General features: G+C 38.6%; 1 protein-coding gene across 21 annotated transcripts in view; it reads right to left on the bottom strand.

The window, feature by feature from the left end:
- The window catches only part of RIMKLB (ribosomal modification protein rimK like family member B), an 85,437-nt gene that overhangs the window by 38,789 nt on the left and 20,341 nt on the right, over window positions 1-26,307 (bottom strand). For 20 of the 21 annotated variants that reach the window (XR_010391105.1, XR_010391103.1, XR_010391104.1 and 17 more), the window contains one exon: window positions 15,356-15,424. The exons of the other annotated variant lie outside the window; for it this stretch is intronic. Coding sequence is in view for 17 of the 20 variants with exons in the window: in XM_026115510.2 (XP_025971295.1) it covers window positions 15,356-15,424 (69 nt within the window). In the remaining 3 variants the exon portion in view is untranslated. The remainder of the gene's footprint in view (window positions 1-15,355; window positions 15,425-26,307) is intronic. 21 annotated transcript variants of the gene reach the window in all.

Genomic DNA, 26,307 nt, shown 5'->3' with positions numbered 1-26,307 from the left:
TCCCAATTGCCATAATTGTACAGAGAATGAGAAAACATAAGCAGACGAGTGCTCTGGCTGCTTACCTCATTAGCATCAAGCACTGCCGCATTGCAGCTGACATGAGTTGTGTGTTTAAGCAAGCAGGCTTCAGACACACACACACACACACACACACCCCCATTTTATAGAAGCGTCTCAAGCAAGATAAAAAAACATGACATTGCTAAAAAGCTGAGGAGAATGTGAACATCAGGAAATGGACTACCATCATCTTCAGCCAGTCAAGGAGCTCTGTTTTGGCAAGCAAAATTTTTCTCTCTTACACATATATTTTTTCACTTAGGTGTGTTGCCCATTTACACCCACTTTTGCCACTGTAATTGCATACATGTCCTAATCCACATGCAACTTGTGCAAACAATCCATTTTAAAAAGGACTGCATTTTTCCACAGAACCCAAAACCAGCCATTGTACACCTCTGCTGTGAACCAAAACTACATAGTTTTCTAATTCATAATCTCTCAGAGTCTGTTTTGTCATTTTTCTTTAAATGAAGTCATACCACATGCTGAAGTTTTGCATTGTGGAGTCTGAAAAAGAGAAATGGCAATTTGAAGAGAAGTATATGCCTCATCTAGAATGCTCCTGAATATCTGGATTAGACTTGACTATTACACTAGTATAAATTCAGTCAGGCCACCAGCAACCCTGGGATGACTCTGGAAGTATACTCATGTGTTCAACAGAATAATTTGACTTTTTGTTCCAGATCAAAACATTTTCTCTGGTCTGGATACTGTTTTCCCCAAACAACGATTTTTTTCTTTCTCCTCACAGAAGACAGTTCACGAACACAGAAAAAGGATACTCAGTGAAATGTATGTTTTGAGTCACCACTACTGACATGCACCATAAAAATAAGCTGCAGTCTTCCAGCAACACAGTGCTGCAAACAGAAGCAGCTTTACTACAATAAAAAGGACAGCCAGATTCTGCCATTTTGAAAAATAAGCTTGTATTCAGCAGTCAATCTGAGACCCAGCAGTTAATAGTCAGGTTAATGGTCATTTTTATTGAAGGGACTGATAAAATAATATTTATTCGTTATGATGTGTTGAAAGCAGTACATTAATGCATACAACTAATTTCTTCTCCAAAGAACCAATTCATGAATACAAAGAGGAGAAAGAAAAAAAGAAATACCACAGTGTGGTTAAGAGGAAATCAGTGTTTTTCTGCGAATGGACATGGGCTCTCTTTCTAAGAATAGTACCATTCTGGTCCCAGAACAGCAGCAGCAAGTTATATTCATGGTTGCCTGTGGATAAGGAGCTGACCTCACTAACAAGGAGAAGACAGATGTTCAGGTCATACAAAAGTACCTGGACAAATACTAAGTCGGTCAATTCACTGGCATTCCCAGTGGATGTCCATGGTATCACAGACATAGAAATAGCAGCCAGTTATGCAATCCTTTCAAATACAATATTGAGGGCCAAGAAGAGTTTTCATTGCCTCTCTAATGTTAAGAACTTTTACCAAACGAACCCTCATCATACCAATGCCTGGGAAACTTTTTTTTATGATATTATAAAGCATCTGGGCATTCTTTGACCTTATGAGAAAGCAGACTCCTGGAGTTGGAACATCACAATATACATCACACCTGTACAGGACCTGTTCTTTTGTTCAGTACCAACTTTCTTTGTTCTTCCTCTACAAGATAAGAAGTCTCCAAAATGGAATATGGCAGACCCTTATCATTGCACAATAATTTTAGACATGCAGCAAATACCACAATATTCAGCTGAAAGTGGAAAAGGAGTTTTAGCAATGCAGACCATAATCCCTTGGGATGGAATTTTGCCAGGTTACAGCATATGCTTCAGATAAAGCTGAGGAGCATCAAGTTTCTCTCACGTAAAAGCTCAAAGCAGCACATAGTAACTGAGTGGATAAATATATGATTCTTCATCAGCTGGCCCAACTGGTCCTGCTGCTTATCATTACCAAAGAATACCAGGTAAGTTGCAAATACTAAGTAGCTAGTCTCTGCTAAAACAGACTTATTTTGACCCAAACAGATTAGAAGCAATCACATGAGCACCTGGAAGCCCATATAAAAAGGAGGCAGCATTAACCTCTAGTGAAGACAGACTAAAGAGGCAGAACAATTTGGGCAGTAACGTCTTCAGCTGTTGCCAGTGAGAACAGAAGACATGTATCTATACCCTAAGAAAGTCCTTGAGACAGTAATATCTAACATGGCAGAGCCAATTTGGAGACCATGTTATGCAGGATGACAGTTTCCTCTCTTCAAATTGACTTAGTACAGGCATACATTTTACTGTGCTTCGCAGATATTGCAGTCTTTACAAATTGAAAGTCTGTGGCAACCCTGCATCAAGCAAGTCTATCAGCGCCATTTTTCCAACAGCATATGCTTACTTCATGTCTCTGTGTCACATTTTGGTAATTCTCGCAATATTTCAAACTTTTTCATTATTATTGTATCTGTCATGGTGATCTGTGATCAGCGATCTTTGACGTTACTATTGTAATTGTTTTGAGGTGCCATGAACCGCACCCATATGACACGGCAAACTTAATCGATAAATGTTGTGTGTGTTTTGACTGCTCCACCAACCGGCCATTCCCCCATCTCTCTCCCTCTCCTCAGGCCTTCCTATTCCCTGAGACACAACAATATTGAAATTAGGCCAATTAGTAACCCTACAATGGCCTCTAAGTGTTCAAGTGAAAGGAAGATTCGCACATCTCTCACTTTAAATCAAAAGCTAGAAATGATTAAGCTTAGTGAGGAAGGCATGTCGAAAGCCGAGACAGGCCAAAAGCTAGGCCTCTTGCACCAAACAGCCAAGTTGTGAATGCAAAGGAGTGCTAGTCCAGTGAACACATGAATGGTAAGAAAGCCAAACAGCCTTATTGCTGATATGCAGAAAGTTTTAGTGGTCTGGATAGAAGATCACACCAGCCACAACATTCCCTTAAGCCAAAGCCTAATCCAGAGCAGGCTGAGAGAGGTGAGGAAGCTGCAGAAGAAACGTCTGAAGCTAGCAGAGGTTGGTTCATGAGGTTTAAGGAAAGGAGCCGTCTCCATAACATAAAAGTGCAAGGTGAAGCAGCAAGTGCTGATGTAGAAGCTGCAGCAAGTTATCCAGAAGATCTAGCTAAGATAATTGATGAAGGTGGCTACACTAAACAACACATTTTCAAGATAGACAAAACAGCCTTATATTGGAAGATGATGCCGTCTAGGACTTTCATAGCTAAAGAGAAGTCAATGCCTGGCTTCAAAGCTTCAAAGGACAGGCTGACTCTCTTGTTAGCAGCTAATGCAGCTGAAGCCAGTGCTCATTTACCGTTCCAAAAATCCTACGGCCCTTAAGAATTATGCTAAATCTACTCTGCCTGTGCTCTATAAATGAAACAACAAAGCTTGGATGACAGCACATCTGTTTACAACATGGTTTACTGAATACTTTAAGCCCACTGTTGAGATCTACTGCTCAGAAAAAAAAGATTCCTTTCAAAAGATTACTGCTCATTGACAATGCACCTGGTCACCCAAGAGCTCTGATGGAGTTGTACAATGAGATTAATGTTGTTTTCATGCCTGCCAACACAACATCCATTCTGCAGCCCATCGATCAAGGAGTAATTTCAACTTTCAAGTCTTATTATTTAAGAAATACATTTTGTAAGGTTATAGTTGCCATAGACAGTGATTCCTCCGATGGATCTGGGCAAAGTAAATTGAAAACCTTCTGGAAAGAATTCACCATTCTAGATGCCATTAAGAACATTCGTAATTCATGGGAGAAGGTCAAAATATCAACATTAACAGGAGTTTGGAAGAAGTTGATTCCAGCCCTCTTGGATGACTTTGACGGGTTTGAGACTTCAGTGTAGGAAGTAACTGCAGATGTGGTGGAAATAGCAAAAGAACTAGAATTAGAAGCGGAGCCTGAAGATGACTGAATTGCTGCAATCTCATGATAAAACCTTAATGATTGAGGAGTTGCTTCTTATGGATGAGCAAAGAAAGTGGTTTCTTAAGATGGAATCTACTCCTGGCGAAGATGCTGTGAACATTGTTGAAATGACAACAAAGGATTTAGAATATTACATAAACTTAGTTGATAAAGCAGCAGCAGGGTTTGAGAGGATTGATGGCATTTTACCCACAATAGAACTTCTTTCAAAATTGGGGTCAAACAGCAACACATGCTACAGAGGAATCCTTTGTGAAAGGAACACTCAATCAATGCAGCAAACTTCACTGTTGTCTTATTTTAAGAAATTGCCACAGCCACCCCAACCTTCAGCAACCACCACCCTGATCAGTCAGCAGCCATCAACATCGAGGCAAGACCCTCCATAAGCAAAAAGATTACAGCTCACTGAAGGCTCAGATGATGGTTAGCATTTTTAGCTATAAAGTATTTTTTAATTAGGGCATGTACATTGTTTTTCTAGACATAATGCTATTGCACACTTAATAGACCATAGTGTAGAACTTTTATATGCACTGGGAAACAAAAAAATTGTGTGACATGCTTTATTGTGGTACTCGCTTTATTGTGGTGGTCTGGAACTGAACCCGCAATATCTCCAAGGTATGCCTGCACTATTTTATGATGTGCATACATAAACACCCAAAAGCTTCTGGGCCCCTTCATAACCCCCTACATCCCTCATTCCCACATGCTTTTTCTTAGCACCTTTCATCTTCTTCCCTATGACAATCATAATCAAGATTTCTCAGTATACAGCAAAACATGCAACAAAATGCTTGACCTTAAGCCTCGATGACGAGATTTACAGCAACGAATCTCACTACATGACTGGGGCAAGTTGAGTTTGCAAATGTGGGCAATTATAATGATAACTTGTACGGCTTGTAAGGCAAATATACTTCTGCAAGTCAATCACAGCCCAAGTACCTAAGTTCTTAAACTGCAGGCTTGCTCCTACTACCAGCTGTAAGCATCAGTTCTTTAGCTATCCAGTTATCCTTCTTTCCTGTGCTTTAGAAACTCTAAGATGCACTTTGGCATTTATGGCATTGCGGATGGCTAAAAAGGATCAAGATTTCAAGAAACTGTGCCCAGTTTCTGAATATTTTAATTCACACCCAAACAGCATTTTAAATTGCTAAATATTTCTAAAACACATTCTATCCAGTCTTGCACTCTACACGTGTCCTTTCCAATCTCTACAGAAATCAGTTCATCAGTAGACGAACAGCTACCGCAAAGCAGTATTTCACTTCCCATGTTTTACGTTACGTATACTATTGTTTCAACTGAAAACACATTTTACAGAAAGAACAAGTTTTTAGGAGATAAGATCTAAAACTCTGAAGATTTGTTAGGGACATCAAATAATTACAGAAGTTTTATACCTCTCATCACAGCAAACATTTGACATTTCTAACAAAATAATCGTAGTTATATCGAATAACTTGTTTGAAGTTATAATTTTGGAAAATGGGGAGGAGGGCAAACTGACTCACCAAGACCATAAAGTATCCAGGACTTAAATTCAAGTCTTCAAGCAACTGACCATGCAAACCACAGCCAATTTCTTTAATAAGATGGTATGATGATACAAAGCTAAATGTTTAAAGTATTTAATACACAAGCACAGGGAGACTGGACAGTGGGTCAAAAGAACTGGAACAATGCACAGAAGGCTGGCCTACAGAAGTTCCCCATTCTGTATGCTGCCATGAATCCCACAACACAAGACATTCCAGTCATTAAGCCTTCTTCTTTTGAACTGGCTACCAAATATATATTTCTTACAAAATTCATCTCAGAGTTGAGTGACTATGAGAGGTGCCCAAATGTGACAACATGCTTGATTTAAATTATTTCCTGTAGAGCATGGACAGCTATGAAAGGAATAGTCAACAGTGACAACCATTCTTTTTCACAAGCAGTCACTTCTCAGAGGAAGAATTTAGCTTCAGTGGCTGCCTCTGTATTTGGCAAGAATACCAATAAATGCCAACCACTCTAAAATATACAAGTAAAAGGAAGCACGAAAAAGTGTTTCAGTATTCAAACAGATCCAGTATGTGGAATATATTTCTAACAGCAGTAGCAAAGAGATGGAATAATACATGGTCATTATGCCATACAGCATTCTAAAAAATAAATTTTGAGTCAAATTTTCAAAAGTACTAAACATACATACACTAGCTGCCATCACATTTCAAGCAGGAGCTAACAGGGACTGAGAACTTCCAAAACAAACAAACAAACAAACAAACAAAAAAAAACCACCTAAATTTTTCCTCAGAGATCTTTATGCTATCCTGAAAGTCTCCAGCTCTCTCAGCTTTGTTATACCAAATTATTCATCCATCCATCCGTGGAGTTGCTAATGTTTCCCAAATGAACAGTCATTCAGCAAGCAGGTTATTTTAAAATCAACTTACTCAACTGGGAAAAAAATGGGCCAGCCTTCCAGCACACAAACCCTTCCTCATATTTTGAAGGCATTGCATACTATCTGTTTTTTTCCTAGATTCGCTCATATTCTCAAAACATTATGGCTACAGTGTATTACTATTTCCAATTCATTCATCCTCCCAATATCTGTCAACCACAAGATACTGCATAATTGTTGTGCTAAAGTTCTAAAATGTTTAATAATCACTTAGAGTCTACTTGCAGAGAATTAAATATGTTTTATCTTAATTGCCATATAAAAGCAAGACTAAAGCTCAAAAGGAAAATACCCCAAACTTTATCTCTAACTGCAGATAACTGGCAATAACAGATTACTAAATTCAAGATTACATTGCTGCACCAATCTCAAACACAACTAAATCTCTAAGATACTTTTAAAATTCAGCATTCTTTGAACATACATTCTGCCAAGGGAGTGGCAGAATTTAGGAGTGATTAACAAAAGCAGAATAAATATATTAACAAATTACAATTATATACATCCAAAGAACTAAGGATGCTGCAATATATTCATTCAAACTTACACATCTATCTTATAAAATGACTGCAAGGAACTTAAATGCCCACAAATTGGGTGATGCTAAGTTGAGTTTAGCACTTTAAATGCAATTTTACTTAAACTCGAGCTTGACATTGAAAAAGCAGCAAAGCACTAAAATTTGAGAAATTCACTCATTTATTAACACCAAACAAAACTCCCCCTTGGAGTTGCACAGGAGAAAACTCCTACCACCTGACAGCCACGGTTTATTAATTTGAACACTAAGTTGTCTCAGTTCTCTCCAAAAGTCTGCTGTTATGCAAGAGTCTCTTTGATATCTAGTATAAGCTTTGATATCTAGTATAACTAAGCTATTTTTGACCCTAGTGTACACAGAAACAGATTTTTACAATAGTTTCATGCTGGGTGTTTTAAGTTCATATTCTTTTCCTTTCCACCTTACCTCCCTGGTTTTCAAACCAAACTAAGAAGTACTGTAATTTTACCCTATTAGTTTAAGATGTCCTCTTTTGCCCTCTCCACATAAAATAACAAAAAAGCTTTCACATGAAGATGCACTTCTACAGCTCAGAAGTTCAAATGACATTATATGCAGTAAAGAGAAGTTCTCCGTAGAACGCTATCTACACCAGTCTTCTCTTCTGAAACAGAGAACAGACAAACAAAGAGGAGCAGCCTCAGTTTCTATTTTTAAGTCCTTTGATTCATGTACTGTGAAAACTTTCACACAAGGCCACTACTACAGCTCCAAAAAGAAAAAAAACGAGCAGGCACCTGAGTTAAATCAGTTCTATTTTAGGTCCCTTCCTTGACTTAGAGGACCTCTCATGCATTCCCTTCTCTAGAAAGCAACCCATAGCAGCATCCTTAGAAATGCACTGGCTATTGAAATTAGTTGAAATCTTGGGAAGGAGGAAGACACTTAGAGTGGTTACGGACATTCTGGGTAAGAGGTTCTTTTCAAGTGCAGGGAGGGGGTAATCAGATGCCTATACATATACCCACTAAAATCAATACTATGCAGACTGATTATTGCTAGATCTGTGTTTTTAAGCTACATCTCTAATCACAATACATAGTTTGCTTATAATCTCAAACTAGAAGCACTTCTTGAAAGTCATGCACAAATGTGAAGTAAATGGACCCAAATATGAAAATATACTTAAGAAACATACCATAAACACAAGTTAACTTTAGACCACCATCTTGCCCTAAGAATTTATTCTTTGGTAGCTATGTAAGCATGAGAACTATTCTGAAATCACATCAAAATCTTAATTACAGTTATTCAGTATATATAAACAGACAAGAACTTCTGCACCATCAATAACTAAAATAATAGTAAAACAGAATCTACTTAAGAGACATTCAAACAAGCACAGATGGAAATGAACTGTATTTTAGCCATATTGCCAAGCATGGATGCTTTAGTACTATCACTGTTCATTTTAAATAGAGTGTTGTAAAACCACAAATTCATTAAAACTGGAATCAAAAGATTCAATCAGTACACAAAGAACTACACAGTGTTGGAAAAGATGCAATTTCAACCTCTTTGTAAAGCCAGTTCCTATTTTTTCTTATGAGATCTTAAGTTCATATCACAACTGTTTTTCTAATTTGCTCCTGGGCAAAGTTAAAAGAATTTAAAATATTTTCTATAGCATAAATTCAAAGAAAAAAAAATACTCAGGTAGAGATAAATTTGAATCTACTGAAATTAATTCTTCAAATAAATTGAGTGTAGCTGTTGATCAAAACTTTAAATTATTAGGCCATAAGGAAGCCAGAGTTCTGAGTGCACAGGAATTGGTTTTGACTTTGAATGTTGCAAAAAGGTCCCCAAATTCTTATACATATATATGCATGTGTGCATGTATGCTATATGCTCACTGCATAAGCAATCGCTAGATTCTCTTTGTCTATCAGATTTTCCGAAGCCCTTAATGAAGAAGATGATTCTCCTAATTGAGATAAAGCAGCTCAGACTCCATAAGACAGAATTTAGGTATCCAGCCCTTACTGCATGCCTTTAAAAATGTATTTCTAGCAACTGCATACCAGATACTTTTCTTTTAATGTAAATACCAAAAAAACATAGGTTTCATAATCAGCTTGAGCTGATCTAAGCCAAAGCTGCCACAGACAGGGACAATCTTGTCTTTTACTATGCTACCAGCAATGTGTTTCCATCATCTCTCCTTTGTCCAGGTGTTAGTGACCAACTGGCAACTAATTTTATGACAAAAAATTAGCTTTCAGCTTACCTATGTAAGATAGCATCTTCGTGGTTCTTAATGTCAACATAATAAAGTAACACATAAAGCCTGGTGAGAGAGAGCACAACACTGCCACTTTGAGCAACGCAAAGGTCTTAGATCAGCCTAAGCTAGTAAGTGAAACTGTAACTTTGGGGCAAGGTTTCACAAGATACCTAACACAATGAATTTACCACTGATCCTAAAAGAGGCAACCTCACTCCCTTATCCTGGCCACACAGCTCCACTCCATCCTTTGCTTATTTCTGGTGTTTTTCTGATCCCCTCAGTGAATTAGGTCAGATAGCCAAATCTGCAGAGCACAATTTTTTTTTTTATTTACACTTAGTTACCTGACACATTAGTGAGGTAAGACCTCACTTAATCAGGTCTCAGAGTGCAAGAGCAAGAGATGGGTTTGCACAGCCAGGAGAGGTTAAGATGTAAGACTGCCTTTTGGGCACTGCAAGTCGGATCAGTTCAAACATCTCACAAATCCCCATGCTTAGACATGAACACTTTAAACCAGCACAAGTCAGCAGTGCCACTGAAAGCAGCAGTCCTGCCCTCATGCTACTGCAGCTGCTTGTTCTAGATGCCACACTGCCAGCTCCTCTCTCCATTGTACCTGCTCAAGTATTTGCACACCAACATGACAATATGGTGAAAAGAAAAGGCAGCACAGAGACAAGAATGTGCAGGTTGGAATAATAGGGAAGGCAGAACTACTTTCAGTAGCACTGTCAGCCTAAAATTTTTCTGAATCTTCAGCCTTGGAGACAGTGGGCACTTGTGCATTTATACAGAGAGTTCATTCTGTTCTCCAAAATTCCAATACAGGATGCACCTTCAGACCAGTCAGCAGGATACATTAAAGAAATTAAAACATTTATGAAAGCTCTGGAAGAATACCCAGAAGAATGTTTCTTAAAATTTGAACTGAAAGCATTCTAACCATTTATGATGAGCTTCACAGTAAAGGGAAACTACTATGTCCATTCTTTCATACTCTAAAGCTAGCTGTCTCCAGACATACTGCTCCTTTGTAACACAGTTTAACAATCCTAAAAAATGTCAGATGACTTATGCAGCAGCCAACGATTTTAGAGATTATTATTGGGATTAGCAACAACAGGCTCATCAGCCATTGCTATTACCAGGCTTCCTCCACCATGCTTAAAGTAACTTTAGCTTGCTTGAAGGAATCTTAATCAAAAACAGACAAAACAAGATTGTTTAACCTAAGTAAAAATAAAAAAGCAAAAGCATTTAGTATCTTTAACTTTTAGTTCCTTGTCTAAAAGGAAAGAATAAATTCTTGGCTAAGTGAAAGGAAAAATTAACTTCTCAGTATGGATGGCACTCTGTGTGAGGGAAGGGGGCGAACAGGACCATTCCTTTCAGCAATGGTCTGCATTTATGTCAGGAAGCATTGTCTTGTAGTTATATGGTCATAAAATCTGGGCTTGCACTGACATTCAAAAAAGTGGTCCTCTTCTCTGCATAGTCAAACTTATCCTTCTTTTGTGCTAGCAACAATATACATGTGGCTGTAGTGAATCAGACCAGGCAATTATTCTGAATTAAAACTAAACCAGGAACAGAATCCACTTAGTGTTTTACCCTGAACCTATTTATAAGTTTGGTTCATTACATAGCCATAAAATATTTGAGCCAAGTGTGGAACTAGTGTGACAACTGACCAGGCATCTGCTTATATTTGCTGAGAATATGTATCATATAGAACAGGATCTCACTGAACAAGACTGGTCAGAAACAAGAAAACAAAGCAATGAGACTGGTCAGGAATAGACGTAATGTTTAAGAATTCTTTTACAGATGACTCTGTACTACTTCCTTTACATTATCTTTTGTTACAGATCTTAGACAAGATAATCAGCTCAGAAAGATAATAACATAATGTGCTAGTGAATATGAATGTCAAATTGATAGAACGTCCCCAAAATGGAACACTGCATGAACCAAAAATGCATTGACATCTGTCTCATGTCTGGTACTAACAAATTATATGCACTTTCTAGGAAAAATCTTAAGCTTGCACTGAAAACTGAACCATTTAAAAATGGCACCACAACCATTTCAAAATTAATATTTATGATAAATAATTTGTATACAATTGTAATCGTTTTAGAAATTTTAACAATCCATGAGCATTTTGAAAACAAAGGTTAACACTCCCAAATAAAATAACATTATCATATTAATATTTCAGAGGCAGCATAAGCCAGGTTTAAGAAAAAAGCAGGGGAGAGAAAGAAAGGGAAGGTTATCTAACTAGAAAGAAGAGATGTAGTTGGAGTGGGCCATCCACAGGTCAGTGGAAGTGGAGGAGAGCTAAAATCAAGAGAATGGTTACTTAAGATCTGAGTTAAAAGCTGTCACCTCCCCCCATGCTCTTGGGCATACATTACTACTACTTATCTGACCTGCTTTAGTTGACAAAAGCAGCAGAGACTTAACCCAGCCAACACTGGATTGTTTCCTGCTACACTAGTGAATTAAAATGGCTTAGTAATCGCCAGAGCTAAAGTAAGACAAAAGTGAGTACACAGGAAACAAAACCCAGGAGGAACATGCTTTTCCTCTTTTGACAGCAGCAGCTCAACTGTCCTGTGACCAGCAGCTGTTGGTCATGGCTTCTCAAAGCAGCCAGAAATAACAGCTCTCCTGCCATCAAAAGAAAACATTCCCATTCCCTATTGCTTGCATTTTGAGCCAGCTTTAGCACCGACCTGACTGCACCATGACCAGTTCAACCCACCTGAATGGTAGAAAATTGACCCACGGGAAAAACTAGCTATTTTTTCAGTGAATTTAGGTGGCTTATAATTAGAAGATGAATGGGAAACCCGTGCAAGGGAGAAAGGATCACACAGCTGGAAGCAGAGATGAGGGAGGGAAGGAGAGCAGGAAATAAGGACTTCCCTTTTTGGAAGCCAGGAGCCAGATAGGCTTTATGATTAAAAAAAACACTCCCTAAAACCACTGCTCAGCACAGAGTATACTTCAGAAACAAAGACAGGCTTCTGTGCTGTAATCCAGACATGATCTCTTGGTTTCTACGTGGCTGTAGGTGAGATCTTCTGTATCTCATTTATTAGGACTCTTTTTTATAATGGTTTCCACTAGGAGATCTGAGAACATTCCTGGGTCTAACAGGCATGTTCTGAAGTTCTAAAAACTTCTAAAGCATGCTCAACTGACAGAAAACCCACTTGTGGCAGATCTCTGTCCTTTTATACCATCTATCCAGAACCCACCAATCCTGAGAGCCTTAGAAATAACAAATACTGGACTTATTTTTTTCCTGCAGATGCAGAAAGCCATAGGCATTAACCTTAAGTAGTCCCACCTCTAAAATGGAAGTATTAAATACTATAAATATTATAGAAAAAGAGTAGAGACATATATAGGTTATCTTACCAAAAACTCACTCCACTTTAACATTTAATCTCTAATTTATTTTTTCCATGTCTAATTTGTTAATTTGAAACAGCAAATGAAGAAAAAAAATTAAGAATACACCTGAAAAAAATTTTTCCCCCCATCTACAATGAATCCAAAATTCTCTCTGCCATGCTAAAAATCTCCTAAATACCTTTAGAATGCAAAACTTAGCCAATCCATCTTGCTCAAAAATTCTGCTTTCATCTCAGCAATTCACCTTTATATTACTTGAGCAAATTGCTGAATGGAAGCTTCCCATGGGACTTTCCAATTTCTAACAGAGATACATATCCTTCATATCTGTCTCCCATATCAGAAAAACATATAGAAGCATTTCTACATTGTCAGAAACTTCCAATAAATAATATCCAACTACTTGTCCTTCCCAAATATTCCTAAGCATGTTTCATTCAGCCAGCATTTCAGGGAATGGAAAGGTCCCCATCTTACTATTTTGACCTGTCATTCTGGTGTACAGGCTATCTAGACAAGCTTGCATTAAATTAATTAAGTGTAGGCTTTTATTTTGGAGACAAACATATCCTTCTTAAAGACAGAAATTTAATAGAGATATTTTAGAAAAATTTTGGGTAAAAATTGACCCTAGAGCTTACAGAGATACATCAACTTTACGCATTCCAGGTAGATTCTCTATCTCACTTCTTTTTTGGTACGGCAGAGAAATATTTAATTTGCTCATGTATGTGCTAAACAGCAGTTTGGGTCCTCTCCATGAATACAGTATTTTCCTGGACCAAGAAAAACAAAAAGTAAAAATGTTCTAGACCAAAAGATATCAACTAAATTTTCTTAGTTCTGACAAGAAGTAATGTTAGAACAGACACAAAGCAAAGCCAGAGAAGGAAGACTTCCATTATTCTCACCCCTATAAGCACATTGGGCCTGCCTCCTCTTCTCAGTTTACAGCATTAAAACTACAGTGTAGTAGCTGCACATGAGCTCTATGCCAGTACTGTAATGAAAACACAATTATAACCCCATGGTATTGTTTCTCACTTGTTCTGGATGCAGGAGCTTCCAGCTAATGCCAAAAAGATGTTAGCTAATTAAGACATTTGCTTAGGATGTGCCGTAATTGTCCCCCACACGATCTGTAACTATCTTCTTTTAAGATTGCACAGAATTACACAGGTATATAGTCCTTCCAACCAGATCAGTAAAATAAACAAAATCATGTAGTGGTAGTATTCTATTCACAGACAGCAAATTAAAGCAAGCACAAGAGACAACCTCCCCTGTCCATTTTGTTTTGACCTTTGAAAAAAACATATTCAACAAAGCAGGCTGTCTTACCAGTAACCTTTGGATTTAAAGTGCAGCCCAGAGCTTAGCAATCCCTACAAATTGGTATATATTATCATCCACATTTTGTCTGCCCTTCAAACTCAGAGGCTCCCTTTGCCTTAATCTCTTCTGAAGTAAGCATCTGCCAAACTTGCAAAGAAACATAAAGCACTGAGGGGCTACTGATCTGATCACAAATCAGCTGCAGAGACGGTAAACTGAAGCTTTTTTTTTTCTTTCTTTTTTTTTTTTTTTTTACAAGCATCAGGTATGAAAAGTTTCCTTAGCTCATTTACCTCAGTCATGCACAGAATCCTCTAAGAATCTCCTTTAAACATTTGCAAATTACATTTTCTTCAAGTTCCTCCACTTTACAGGAGCACAATCACAGAAATCTCATTACAAAATGCTGTTCTTGATCCATTCTCAGCAACAGAATTGTAATTCACACTCACTCCTAGACTATGCCTCTAATACTTAAAATGATGAACTGTTATAGGAAAAGGTTCAACTACACATAATGCACCTGGGAAGACCCAAGCCAGAGAGAGAGAGAAACAAGCACCTTTTTAGAAATCTCCATGTGAAATGATGCTGGACAAAACATCCCCCGTGTGAAATGCTGCTAGACAAAACTTAAGGCTATAGTTCTAAGGCAATTTAAGTCAATCTAAATTGCTGGTGTAGCAGTTCTACTCTCCAGCCTCATGTAATCGTACTCCTTAGCATGCAGTGTGACCCACTCCCTAGCACTGGTAGTAGTGCTCATGTGACTCACTGGTGAATAGGTAAGCTTCCTACACCAGCAGAATTCTATTTGTTCTTTTGTTGGATTACATTTCTGCAAGTACTGCAAGCTGAACCAGCTCACTACAGAATCAGATGAATCCAAGTGTCAATGCAGTTGAGGAGGCGCAGTCATGCCAGCAATGATCTAAACAGCTTAAATTCTTGCGATATTGTATTTTGAGACCATAGAATTCTCAATAGTGAGATTTTATTCTCCCTGTACATACAGGTCTATGGTCACTACCCTAGCCCAGCTTCCAATTTTGTAAATACACACCTGTCAGCCAGATTTCCCTTTCTCCAGTTGTCACTCTTTCTCTCTTCTCCTAAGCAGGCAGTACATTCTCCCAGTAACTCCTACACTGCCAGATAACAAATTGCAAAATTGCTATAAAGGCCCAGCTGCCAGCCTCATTCTAGCATAATAAACAGTAACAAGCGTTAAGACATGCAGTTTATATGTATGGCATCCTTATGATCTGAAGCCACAGAACTTATTCACCTCAAAGCATCCACAAATGCATGCACTTTCAAAATCCTGCCTCACCTTTAGTCCAAAGAATGTAAGAGGTAGTGCACAAAGAACCAGTCTTAGGCCAGAATGATCCTGAGAATACTGAGAGAAAACAAAAGGAAGCAGGATATGAGCATGCACATCTCAGAAACCTCCAGTCATTATTAAGTAACTTCTCTCTATTTTTTTAAACTTATATTTACACTGTGACTCCAATCCATAATCTCTACTCATTGACAACTATCTGGGGCTAGGTCTCTAAATCCTTCATGCAAGTAGTGATTGCTGTACCAAGTACTGCACCAATCTTAAGTGCATTTACAATGGTATCATGCCTGAAGATGACACCCCAACTTACAGAAGACTATCAACAGATCTAAAGGTACCTCTCGATAAAAGATCAGAAATAAGTTCCTTAGGGACAGTAGCAAAGTCAGCTGAACCCTATACACACAGTAGCACCAAGAGAGAACAGCAAATGAAGATGGTTAACAGCAAATGAAGATGGTTACAGACTCCTTTCTGCAAACCAAACTTCCTGTCTCACAAGGTTTGCTGCTTGCAAACCATGGGGTTTAGATCTGTGATGTTATGAAGAGACTGCCGAGGTTAGCCCAGCCTTTGGGCTATTGTACCTTGCTGCATATTCATGTGGGCACCCGTGATACTGCCAAGGGAGAATTAGAATATATCAAAAGCTACTACAGGGCTCTAGGCACTGTAGTGAAGCTGAGAGGTCATATTCCTCGATTCTGTCAGTGAAGGGGAAAGGTTTGGGCAGGAGCAGAAACACCCTGCTGGTCCTGGTTGCACAGCTGGTGTTTCACAAGCAAGGCTTTGGCTTTTATCATCACAGGATGCCATTTGAAGAACAAGGACTGCTGAGAAGAAACAGGATCTCCCTTACAAAGTAGGGAAAGAGCATCTAGGTTTGCTAACCTAGTGAGGAAGGCTTTAAACTACATTCATTTGGGGATGGTGACCAGTCTGAAGAGGAGACACAAGGAGCACTGAAAAAGCATTCCAAAGACAGTATGATTGGGGAGGCTCCCACACCTTCCCTGTTAAAGGACAGTGATTGGAAGCTCATCTAAAGCATCAGTCCATTAAATGCTGCATGAGAAACAAAAGAGGAAGACCACATGCAGCTGGAGTGTTAAAATCTCATTGGGAAACACAGAAATATGGTTGGATAGCTTGCATGTATGGAGTGCTGCAATGAGTGGATAAAGGCTCTTTCAGAAGAATAGGCTGTGAAAGTAAGGAGTGTTTGGGTTCCCCATAAAGAAGCAGATCACATACATGAGATTTTGCTTTGGAATGGGCAATGATTAGTCAAGAGCTTACAGGTTTGGATCAGAGAAGAGACCAAAATGGGTGACTCTGTGGTGGACATCTGCTACAGATGCTCTAATAAAGAAGAGGAAACAGATGAAGTTTTCTTTAGAGAACTGAAAAAGGGTTCATGATTACAGGACCTGGTACACACAATGGAGGACTTTAACCATCCCAACATCTACCATAGCACAGACAATCCAGATAACTTCTGAAAAACACTGAGGACAATTTCTTGACAATGCTGGCTAAAAAGTTGATTAGGGGAGCTGCTCTGCTGGACCTGCTGCTCACAAATCAGGAAGAACCGGTCAAAAATATCAAGGTCAATGGCAGCTTCAGCTGTGAGAAGCAAGTGAGACTAATAGCAGATTATAACCCTGGACTTCAGGAGAGCAGATTATGGCTTGTTTGGGGAACTGGCTGGAAGGATCCTGTGGCTTGGCTGAATAGGCAATTCCAGATTGAGATTAAAAATTAAGGAAGTATAGAGAAGACAATGGCAGGGATAAACTACCCAAGGGTAATACTAAGGCACCATTGAAGCATTTAGGCAGAGAACTAAGAAAGTCAGAGCTCAGCTGGAATTGAAACTAGTGAGGGATATGAAGGGGAACAGAAGGATTTCTACAGTTACAAGGGGACCAAAAGAAAGACTGAAGAAAATTCAGGTCTGCTGCTCAGCAGGGCAAGGGACCTAGTGACAAAGGACATGGAAAAGGCTGAGGTATTCAGTTGTCTTCTTTGCCTTGATCTTTACTGGTAAGGTCTGTTCTTGGATCTCCCAGGTCTTCAAGCCTAGTGGCAGAGTCTTGGAGAGTAGACTACTACCCACAGTACAGAAAGATCAGGTTAGAGATCACTTGAGCAAGCTGAACTCACACAAGTCCTTGGGACTAAATGGGATGCATCCAGGAGTGCTGATGGAGCCAGCTGATCACACTACAAGATTGTGTCTCTGTCATCTTAGAAAAGCCATGGCAATCAAGAGAAACTTCTGATGACTGAAGAAAGGCAAATGTCACACTCATCTTCAAGGATTATTCTTAGTAACTGGCTGCCAGTTGGATTTTGTATTACTAATAGTGTTCCACATGGGTCAATATCAGGGTTGATACTGTGCAGTGTCCTCATTAACAACCTGAGCAATGGGATGGAATACACCATTTGCAAGTTTGTGAATTATTCTAAATGCAGGAGAGTGACTGATGCACTGGAGGGCAGGGCTGCCATTCAGGTGTACGTCAAAAACCTAGAGTAGAGCAATAGGCTGGAGTCTCAAAGTTCTACAAAAGGAATGCAAAACCCTGCACCTGGTATGGAATAACTTCATGCAAAAGTACAGGCTGGGCACTGACTGGATGAAAGCAGCTTTGCAGAAAAGGCCCCGAGAGTCTTGGTGGACAAGCTAAGCATGAGTCAGGAGTGTGCCCTTACAGCAGTGCACACCAATCACCTACTAGACTGTTTAAGCAAGAGCATAGGCTCTCAAAGTATTTCCCCTACTCAGCGCTTCTGAGACTGCAACCTGAGAACTGGGTTCAGTCTGGGCAATCTGCAGTACAACAAAGATGCTGGCAAACTGAAACAAATTCAGCAGAGGGCCAGCAAGATGGTCAGGGTTTTGAAGCAAATGACATACAATGACAGAGAGAATTGTATTCGTTCAGTCATAAGAACAAAATGCTGGGGGGAAGGGGAGGAGGGGGGTGTAAATCAAACTGCAGTCCTCCACTACCTAAAATCTGTGTGTGTGTTGGGGTGGAGGGATGTGGATCAGGAAAAGGACAAGGAGCAATAGGCATAACTTGCAAACACACTTGTGACTGTGTATCAGGATTTTTCTCCTGCCATCCCCAGGGCAATCAAACACCAGAATAGGTTGCCCAGAGGGGCTGTGAGGTTTTCAACCTTGGAACTGTTCAGAACTCAACTGTATATGCCCTGAGCAATCTGATCTAGCTAAAGTGGAAAGTGCCTCCTGAGGTTTGAGAACTGAGGAGAAAGGAAAACAGGAAAAAAATAAAAAAAGCCAATTCCCTGACCAGAGTGAAACTCAAATCAATCTAGGAAGAAATTTAGTATAGATAAGCAGACAATCCCTATCTGGAAAAGGCACTATCAAAGAAAAAGAGAGTGGTAAAACTGTTAATCTGCAAAGAAACAAATGAGCACAGTTGTTTTCCACCACTACCTCATTCTCCTGGCAGAAGCAGTCATCCAACAGTATACTCCTTCACAGAAGGAGGCAAAAGCAAAAAGTTGGCAGGGGCCCAAGGGGTAGTCCCTCTAGGTCCCAAGTTGAGTTCAAGCCTGATTTTGTGGAACAGGAAGTATTCCAACCCTTTGAAGAATTTTAAGGTAGGACTACTGAAACTCCATTTCACTGGGAATAAGCAGAGACAGCAACAGATGGACTGTAATTCAGCTAAAGGAGAAACAAAATTTTAACCTCAGTAAATGGAATATTTGGGAATATGATCAGAGTCAGGGAACCAGGGACACAACTGAATCACTAGGACAACCTGATAAGGTCTCTTTCATTATTAATAATTTTTTTCTTCATTGACTAGAAAAAGGCATGCTACAGGAATGAAAGCCACCCTCACCAATATTAGAAGATACGGTACAATCTGATTTGGATGGTTCTACATTCTATAACTCTGTGCTAAAACATGCATAAAAATAATAATTCCAAGACTAAAACAACTGACTGCCTCTACCATGCCATGCACTCTGATTCGCTAGCACTCCCCTTCCTATTATTCTTCCCTTCCTATTGAGAAAAAAACCAACTCAAAGCACTGTGTCCTGCCTGGCACAGAACTAAGAATGTAGCTCAACCTGTGGGTCCATTTGTCATCCAGAAACAAAAGGTCCAATACTTCACATTGATACCCAAATTAAAAATATATATATAATCTGAAGATGTTCTTAACCATGAAAAATGGCCTGCAAGACACCTCATAAAAAAAGGGAAAAGCACTGAAAGCAGTGCTGTCAAAAAGCCCAAACAAACAAACAAAAAAATCCAGTAATGGAATAAGCCATTTCCCAAACCAGTTGAGAAGTACAGTAACAATGGGGGCACACCAGCTTACAAATTCATGTTACAAGTATGAGAGAGAACAAAGCACAAACGTAACCTCTCCAAGTATTTCAATGAGTAAAAATTCCTCAGTTTCAGTGACAGGGGTTCACATGTATCTTGAATGTAAATATATGCACAGACCCAAATAATAGTTTATCACTGCATCACTACTGTTTTCCCTACATTTACATTTTCCAACGTAGGGAATGTAGTAAACAGTGTTCATCTATCTAGCACGTAGTAAACAGTGTTGATATATCTAGTACGTGGAAACATTTCAAGCTAGTCCCTACATGACTGCACATACATTATTTGCAAAGTACATGTGTGTATACAGTATTCATGAACGTTAGAAAAGATAACAACAAAGGATACGATTCTAGCATTTATTTGCCACCCCATGCACATACTGTCTTCAACTACATTAACAAATGTTATTTTTTCACCCCACAGGACTTATCTAATGCAGTGCACAGGAAGTACAGCACTCATTTAACGAGCTACTCAGCATTGTATTTTCTCTATATTGTTCAGTGTGCAGTCCATGGGTTACGGGCATATTGAAATCCTGGCTTGAAACACAGAACTGTTAGTTTCTTCATGAGATTTCCCTATTGTGCTTTTCACTAACATTTGAGTGCTTCATATTCTTAGTATATTTTCATGACACCCTATGCAATCAGTGGGTGTTATACTGATTTTCCATATGGGGAAGAGAAACTCAGTGATAATGTTAAAGAAGGAAGTTTGGATGCCAAATTTGAGACTGATTTCTCAGTTTCCAACACTGTTGCAATTGATTTTACTCGTCAATGTAAGTATTCAGCATTTCAGAAAGTTCATCCTAGAATCCAAACTTTGGGCACTCAGAAAATGGAAGAACATATAATTAAAGGCAATTTATGACCAGTCCCATCTAAATTACCAGACTAACCCTTCTTTCCAGCAATGCTCTGCTTCAGTCATTACCAATGCCTGTAACCACAAAGGGATCCTACAAACCACCTTCTCTTTTACTATGCAACAAGTTAACATTCCCAGACCAGAGCCATCCTGTATATTAAAAGAGGCTATAGAAAAAGTGTGTGATCAAATAATTGATTTAACAATTAACTGATTTAATAATTAATTTATGATATTTATAATTTATAATATAATAGTTGATTTAATAATTGATAACTGATTTAACATTGCTATTCTAATAGTTTAGATTTGCAGATAATCAAAACCTGACTTCACCACTTAGCATCTACATAGCATGCATGCCACTGCGGTAGAACAGGGCATTAGGGTTGTAACATTTGGATCTACCATACAGACTTTTGACACTTACACAGGGAGAGCTAAGTGTCACAACACCGCAGCCCCTATGTGGACCAGCACTTTAGGTGAAGGGGATGCTCTACTGCCAGTAAATATCAGTGAAATCCACTTGCAGAGGAACGTTCCATTGCAGGAGAGAAAAGCTCTGGAAACTTGGATTCTATTCCAGCCTTTGGAAGTCAGTCACTACTGCATGCACCTTATTTTGCCTTAATTTCTCACTCTCCATTCAACCTTGCAGGATTCACACACCCTCGCCACACATAATCCCTATGCTTCCATTTCCTTTCTGCGCTTTCATTCTATTCTCCTTACCTATCCAGTTCATTTCCAAGTTTTAGATTTCTTCTACTCTCCATGGTGGTGTGGTGGGTTTTTTTTTTCTTTTTTTTTTTTTTTTTTGTGTGCGTCTACAATTTTGAATACCACTTTAACCACTCAGCTTCCTGTCTTGCAAGTTGTTTTTCCTTTGAGGCTCCTTGTTCTGTTTGCATCTCTTCCTGAATAAGCTTCAACACAAAACATGTTCCCATTGGTTTCCAGCTCCAGTTTCCTTCTTGAGGGAAGAGGAGAGGCAATTCCTTATCCAGTTTCACTGCAACCACTTCCTGCTACCCCATTTCTTGTCCCAACATGTTTGCAAAAGCATCCTGCCTTCCCACCAGATTTCCGCCCCCCCAACACTAGAGTTTCCAATCTCCTCTTCACTGCCTGAATCACAGAACAACTGCACTCTTCTTGTTTCCTCCACACTTGAATGGAGCAATTTACTCTTTCATAAGGTCTGTATGTCAGTGGGAGGAGGTATAAAGAACATGAGAGAATCTCCTGTTTTAAAATGTGCACTTAGACCAAACTGTAGCCCATCCCACAGCAGAAAAAGGCACATCCACAGGAAATCCTTTTCTACATAGGGCAGGGGTATGTTTCAGAAATTTTAGATGTGAAGCTTTGACAAGCCTCTTAAAGATGCCCAACATACTATTTTTAAAAGGTAATAATTTGGGACAAACTTGTGTCTATTGTCACAGGTATAACAAGAAAAGGCCACTTCAGCCAAAGTTTGAGTTCTGTTCTAGACTAGTTCTTCCAAAAATATCCTTACAATTTTGGGGACAAACAGGAATGTATAACAATTTTCTCTTTGAAATGAAATATTCTCCTTCAATGGAATCATTTTGCTGAAAGCTTCCAAAACTCTCCCCACATGACATCCTAGCGTATGTAGGGTGGGGAAGGGGGGGGGGACTATAAGCAGCAAAACACTATAATTAGAAGTTTGAGCTCATTTTAATGTTGAGATCGGTGGTGGTATCAGACCCATCTGCAATGTCACAAGAATACCTCATACAACATGCCACAAGATACAGTATGTCACTAAGTACAGAATCATTAATAAAACACAAGATTTTCTGATCCAAAGCAAGCAAAGTATGTTTTATGAGTATCACCTCCCTGACCAACAAATGAAACTATCTTTTTGTTTTGTTTCAGACATAAGAGAAAAAGGGAGCAATGTGGCTCCCTCACTAAAAAGCAGGAGAAAAGGCACTACAAATCAGGATATTTCATCCATTTACCATCCTGGGTGTTTGAAATTAGCCTTCTAAATAAAAACCCTGACTTTCACAGGAAGTAAATATAATGCCACTACATCAGCAGTTTCAAAAGTTAGATCACTCATTCAGATGCCAACACGTAAAAATTGTACCTTGAATTAGAAGCACTGGTCTTAGTATATAGAAGCAAGCAAGCGGGTAGCAATTCAGTCACAGGAATAAATCAAGCCTTCTACTTACTGTAGTGACTTAGACAAGTCTCTTAACTTACCTATATATTTTTTCTGCATTGGTAAATATGGCAAACCACTGCACTTGCATTACAAGAATGTTAGAAGGTTTTAATCAATGTTTCCAAAAAGCATTAAAATTTTCAGATGAAAATTATGTGGGGACTACTGAACCTGACAGTTATACAACTGAAAAGATCTATGAGCTCAATCTCTGAAAGCTATTTATCTACTATTGGTAGGTCAGAATCTTGTGCACTGAAACAATACATAAATTCACGTTCCATCATCGTATTTGGCATCGTCACTTCATAAAACATTGTTAAAACTGTACTGGGATCATTTGTTCAAACAAACTAACAAAACACTAAAGGCCACCATTCCCTTAAGCACCAAATTTAGTTTGTTCTAATCCATCCAAGTAATGTTTCCACCAAAATTAAATTTTCAAATGATCTTTAACTAAGCAGTTTCAAAAGCTGACTGTAAATCAAAATCAGTTATTTTTATTGGGGTTAGAGGAAAGCAAGAGAATCTATTCATTAGTTCAAGACCTTCACAATTGTACCTGAAGCATAACAAGAAACTTTTGAAAGAAGCAGCTTGACTTTTCAGATTAGGTTCATGAAAGGTCTTCGGCACCTTTCACAGTAAGTATGCGGTGGTAGCGGAGATATTCTTGTATCTTGTCATTCAAGCACAGTTACTTGGATATAGAAAATCTCACCCAAACATTGACACAACCGTTGGGCTAAAAGGTATTCTGAAGTTGGGTCTCTGCTCAGCTGAATCTGTTCTAAGTAATAATATAAAGAAAGTATCTACCAGATCAAAGATGAAAGTATTACATCTCAAAGGTCAGGGCATGAACCTGGGAGAAAATCCACTTATATTCCATTATCTGTTCCACCTAAGGCAGGAGCTTTAACAGAAGTCTCTCACACCCAGGTGAATGCCCAAAACTCCAGTGTCTACATGCTGCCAACTCTTCTCTCCTCATTTGACGAATGGTAGAAAATCCTCTTGTAAATTTAGCCCGTTACTTTCAAGTATCTTTTTATTTTAAAGGGCAAATAAAAATTCCTCAAATAAAAAAGCAGTCATCTGTGGAAATAAGCAAAAATTTCCTTAGAGTAAAAACAAATTTTTAAATTTGCTAAAATAAAGTTTTACATTTTGAATTGCGCTACATTTTTAAAATATTTTGTCTTGGCTACCAAACCAAAAGAGTCAGTTCTGGCTATAAATTACTAAGTATGAATTTGTGAAAACAACTATTTTTCTGCTATTATGATTCTTCTTTTTTGGCAGGCAAATTTCCTGTATTCAAATGAACAAGCAGCACACATCTTATCCTCTTCCCAGCCCAGGGCCTAGCACATGCAGCTCATGAAGGCCAACAGATTGGACCCCACTCTGGAGTGAGTTACCAACCTGATAACACATACTGAAGCAAAAAGAGGAATAATCTAGAACACGTGCTCCTTACCAATGACCTGAAGCAAACCAATCTCCCTCTACCTCACTGACCTAAACTTTTGAAAATTACAAAGGCATTTTAAAACTGTTGTCAGTATTTCAGTTTTAATCCTAAAATGGACTGGACCTTTAAACACAAAAATTTGCAGACAAGGGCAACATCACATGTTTTTGTGACAACTTTTTAAGTATTATCTACATCACAACATAAAAGAAGTAAAAATAAGAGTGATAGTATCATTAGCAACACCTTTTATTTTTCATTCTGCTATTCGCTCTAGTCTTTTCATGCAGCAATGGGTAGATATAAACAGGGAAGTGCAATTCTAGAAAGGAAAAAAAAAGAAGTCTGATTAAGGACAATGGGCCACAATAGAAAACAGTTTTTTAATTGTTTTTAATTTTAATTTAACTTTTAAAAAGGTTTTTTAATTCATTAAAGTGATCAAACTGAGGTAAACTGGTATTTTCACTACATTTTATAGATAATTTTTAAGCATAAGAAATTAAAGGTACATGGCCACTGGCACTCCTAGGAGTACAACTTAGTTAGAAAAAACACAAGTCTGCACATTGTTGACCTATCTCAACACAGAGCAAAACTGAGCAATATCAGTCTCTCTCTCACGTTCACAATCACTGAGGAGCAATATCACTCATTCAAAAACAGATGACAACTTGACGTAAAGGTGGAAAAAAACCTAAACTACTGCCATTGCTTGAAGAACAGGTAATATAGTACATTTCTGATCCCAAATCTAGTAAATCTGTCACAATTGCCACTTTTGTGGGACGAAGTCTTTCATATCAATAGCAAATTGTAGCATCTCCTAATCCCTCAATCCCAAATACATACTCTCCCCTTCTAACTATAGTTTCTGTGGCACACTCCTGTTTGTGCAATTATGATCTGTCTTGCAGAGCTCATCCAGCTTTAAAAAACACCCAGCATCAGAGAGAGGCTGATCTGGTTTAAAACTAGACCAGTACCCAGATCTGGTTTAGAGTGCAACTGCTCAGACAATTGTATTTTGCACAAACCACTTAACTGACATGGGAACAGAGATTGTTGGGAAAATGAAACAGAAACGCCAGCCAGTATTCCTGCTGAAGAACATCTCATGAAACATTAAGCTAAATTTCAACCCTTGATTGTGATGTATGCGAACACCTCTAACCTTGCTTTTGTCTTTTTTTTGACACTATGCTCCCCCAGATGACTGTTCCTTAGAATTCTTACAATAATTCCAAACCTGGCAACGTTCTCTAGCATTTTCAGATATGATAACATGCATGTATGTTCAAGCTGAGATGCCATACAAGACTAATTCTCCTGGCTGTGTTCTAAAATACATCCAAATGAGAACATTCAGTCCTTAACATATCCATCTGAGATGACTATAATAAGACATTGCTAAGTAGAAACATTCTTATCTCTCTACCTTACAAAGGTTATGTTTTAGACTGAACCCAGACCTCCTACTGATGGCATACTGACTTTTACTGAAAACAGTCACTGAAGAACTTTGAGAAGATCAAATTCATTTTTAGCCTTCAGTATTTACCATCAGTTTGAGATAACAAGAGATCATCTAAGAATACAAATCCCTGAAGGTAAAAAAGAAAAGTACAAGGACACCCAGACATGCAGACTATATATCCTTTCTTCATATATGCATAAGAAAGTTGTGTTTGATGTCATAGGTTTGCAAGAAAACAGCAGTTCTTCCCAAAATGTGGTTACTACTGAAACACAATAGTATTAAAGTACTTTTCTAAGACAATAAAGGAGATGTTTGAACTGCCATTTCCTGTCAAGGACATTTGTCTGGGGTATCCTAATGTTAGGACGATTGCACAGTCACATATTTCTAAACACAACTACCATTCCACAAACGCCTCTATATTCCCTATCATCCTACTAGCAATGTTTACGGCTCAATAAGATTTAACACGAATCATACTGGC

The sequence above is a fragment of the Dromaius novaehollandiae genome, chromosome 1 (genome assembly GCF_036370855.1).
Source record: "Dromaius novaehollandiae isolate bDroNov1 chromosome 1, bDroNov1.hap1, whole genome shotgun sequence".
In the NCBI taxonomy this organism is placed as follows: Eukaryota; Metazoa; Chordata; class Aves; order Casuariiformes; family Dromaiidae; genus Dromaius; species Dromaius novaehollandiae.
The sequence above is the reverse complement of the archived record's forward strand: the minus strand, read 5'-3'. Positions and strand labels throughout refer to the sequence as shown.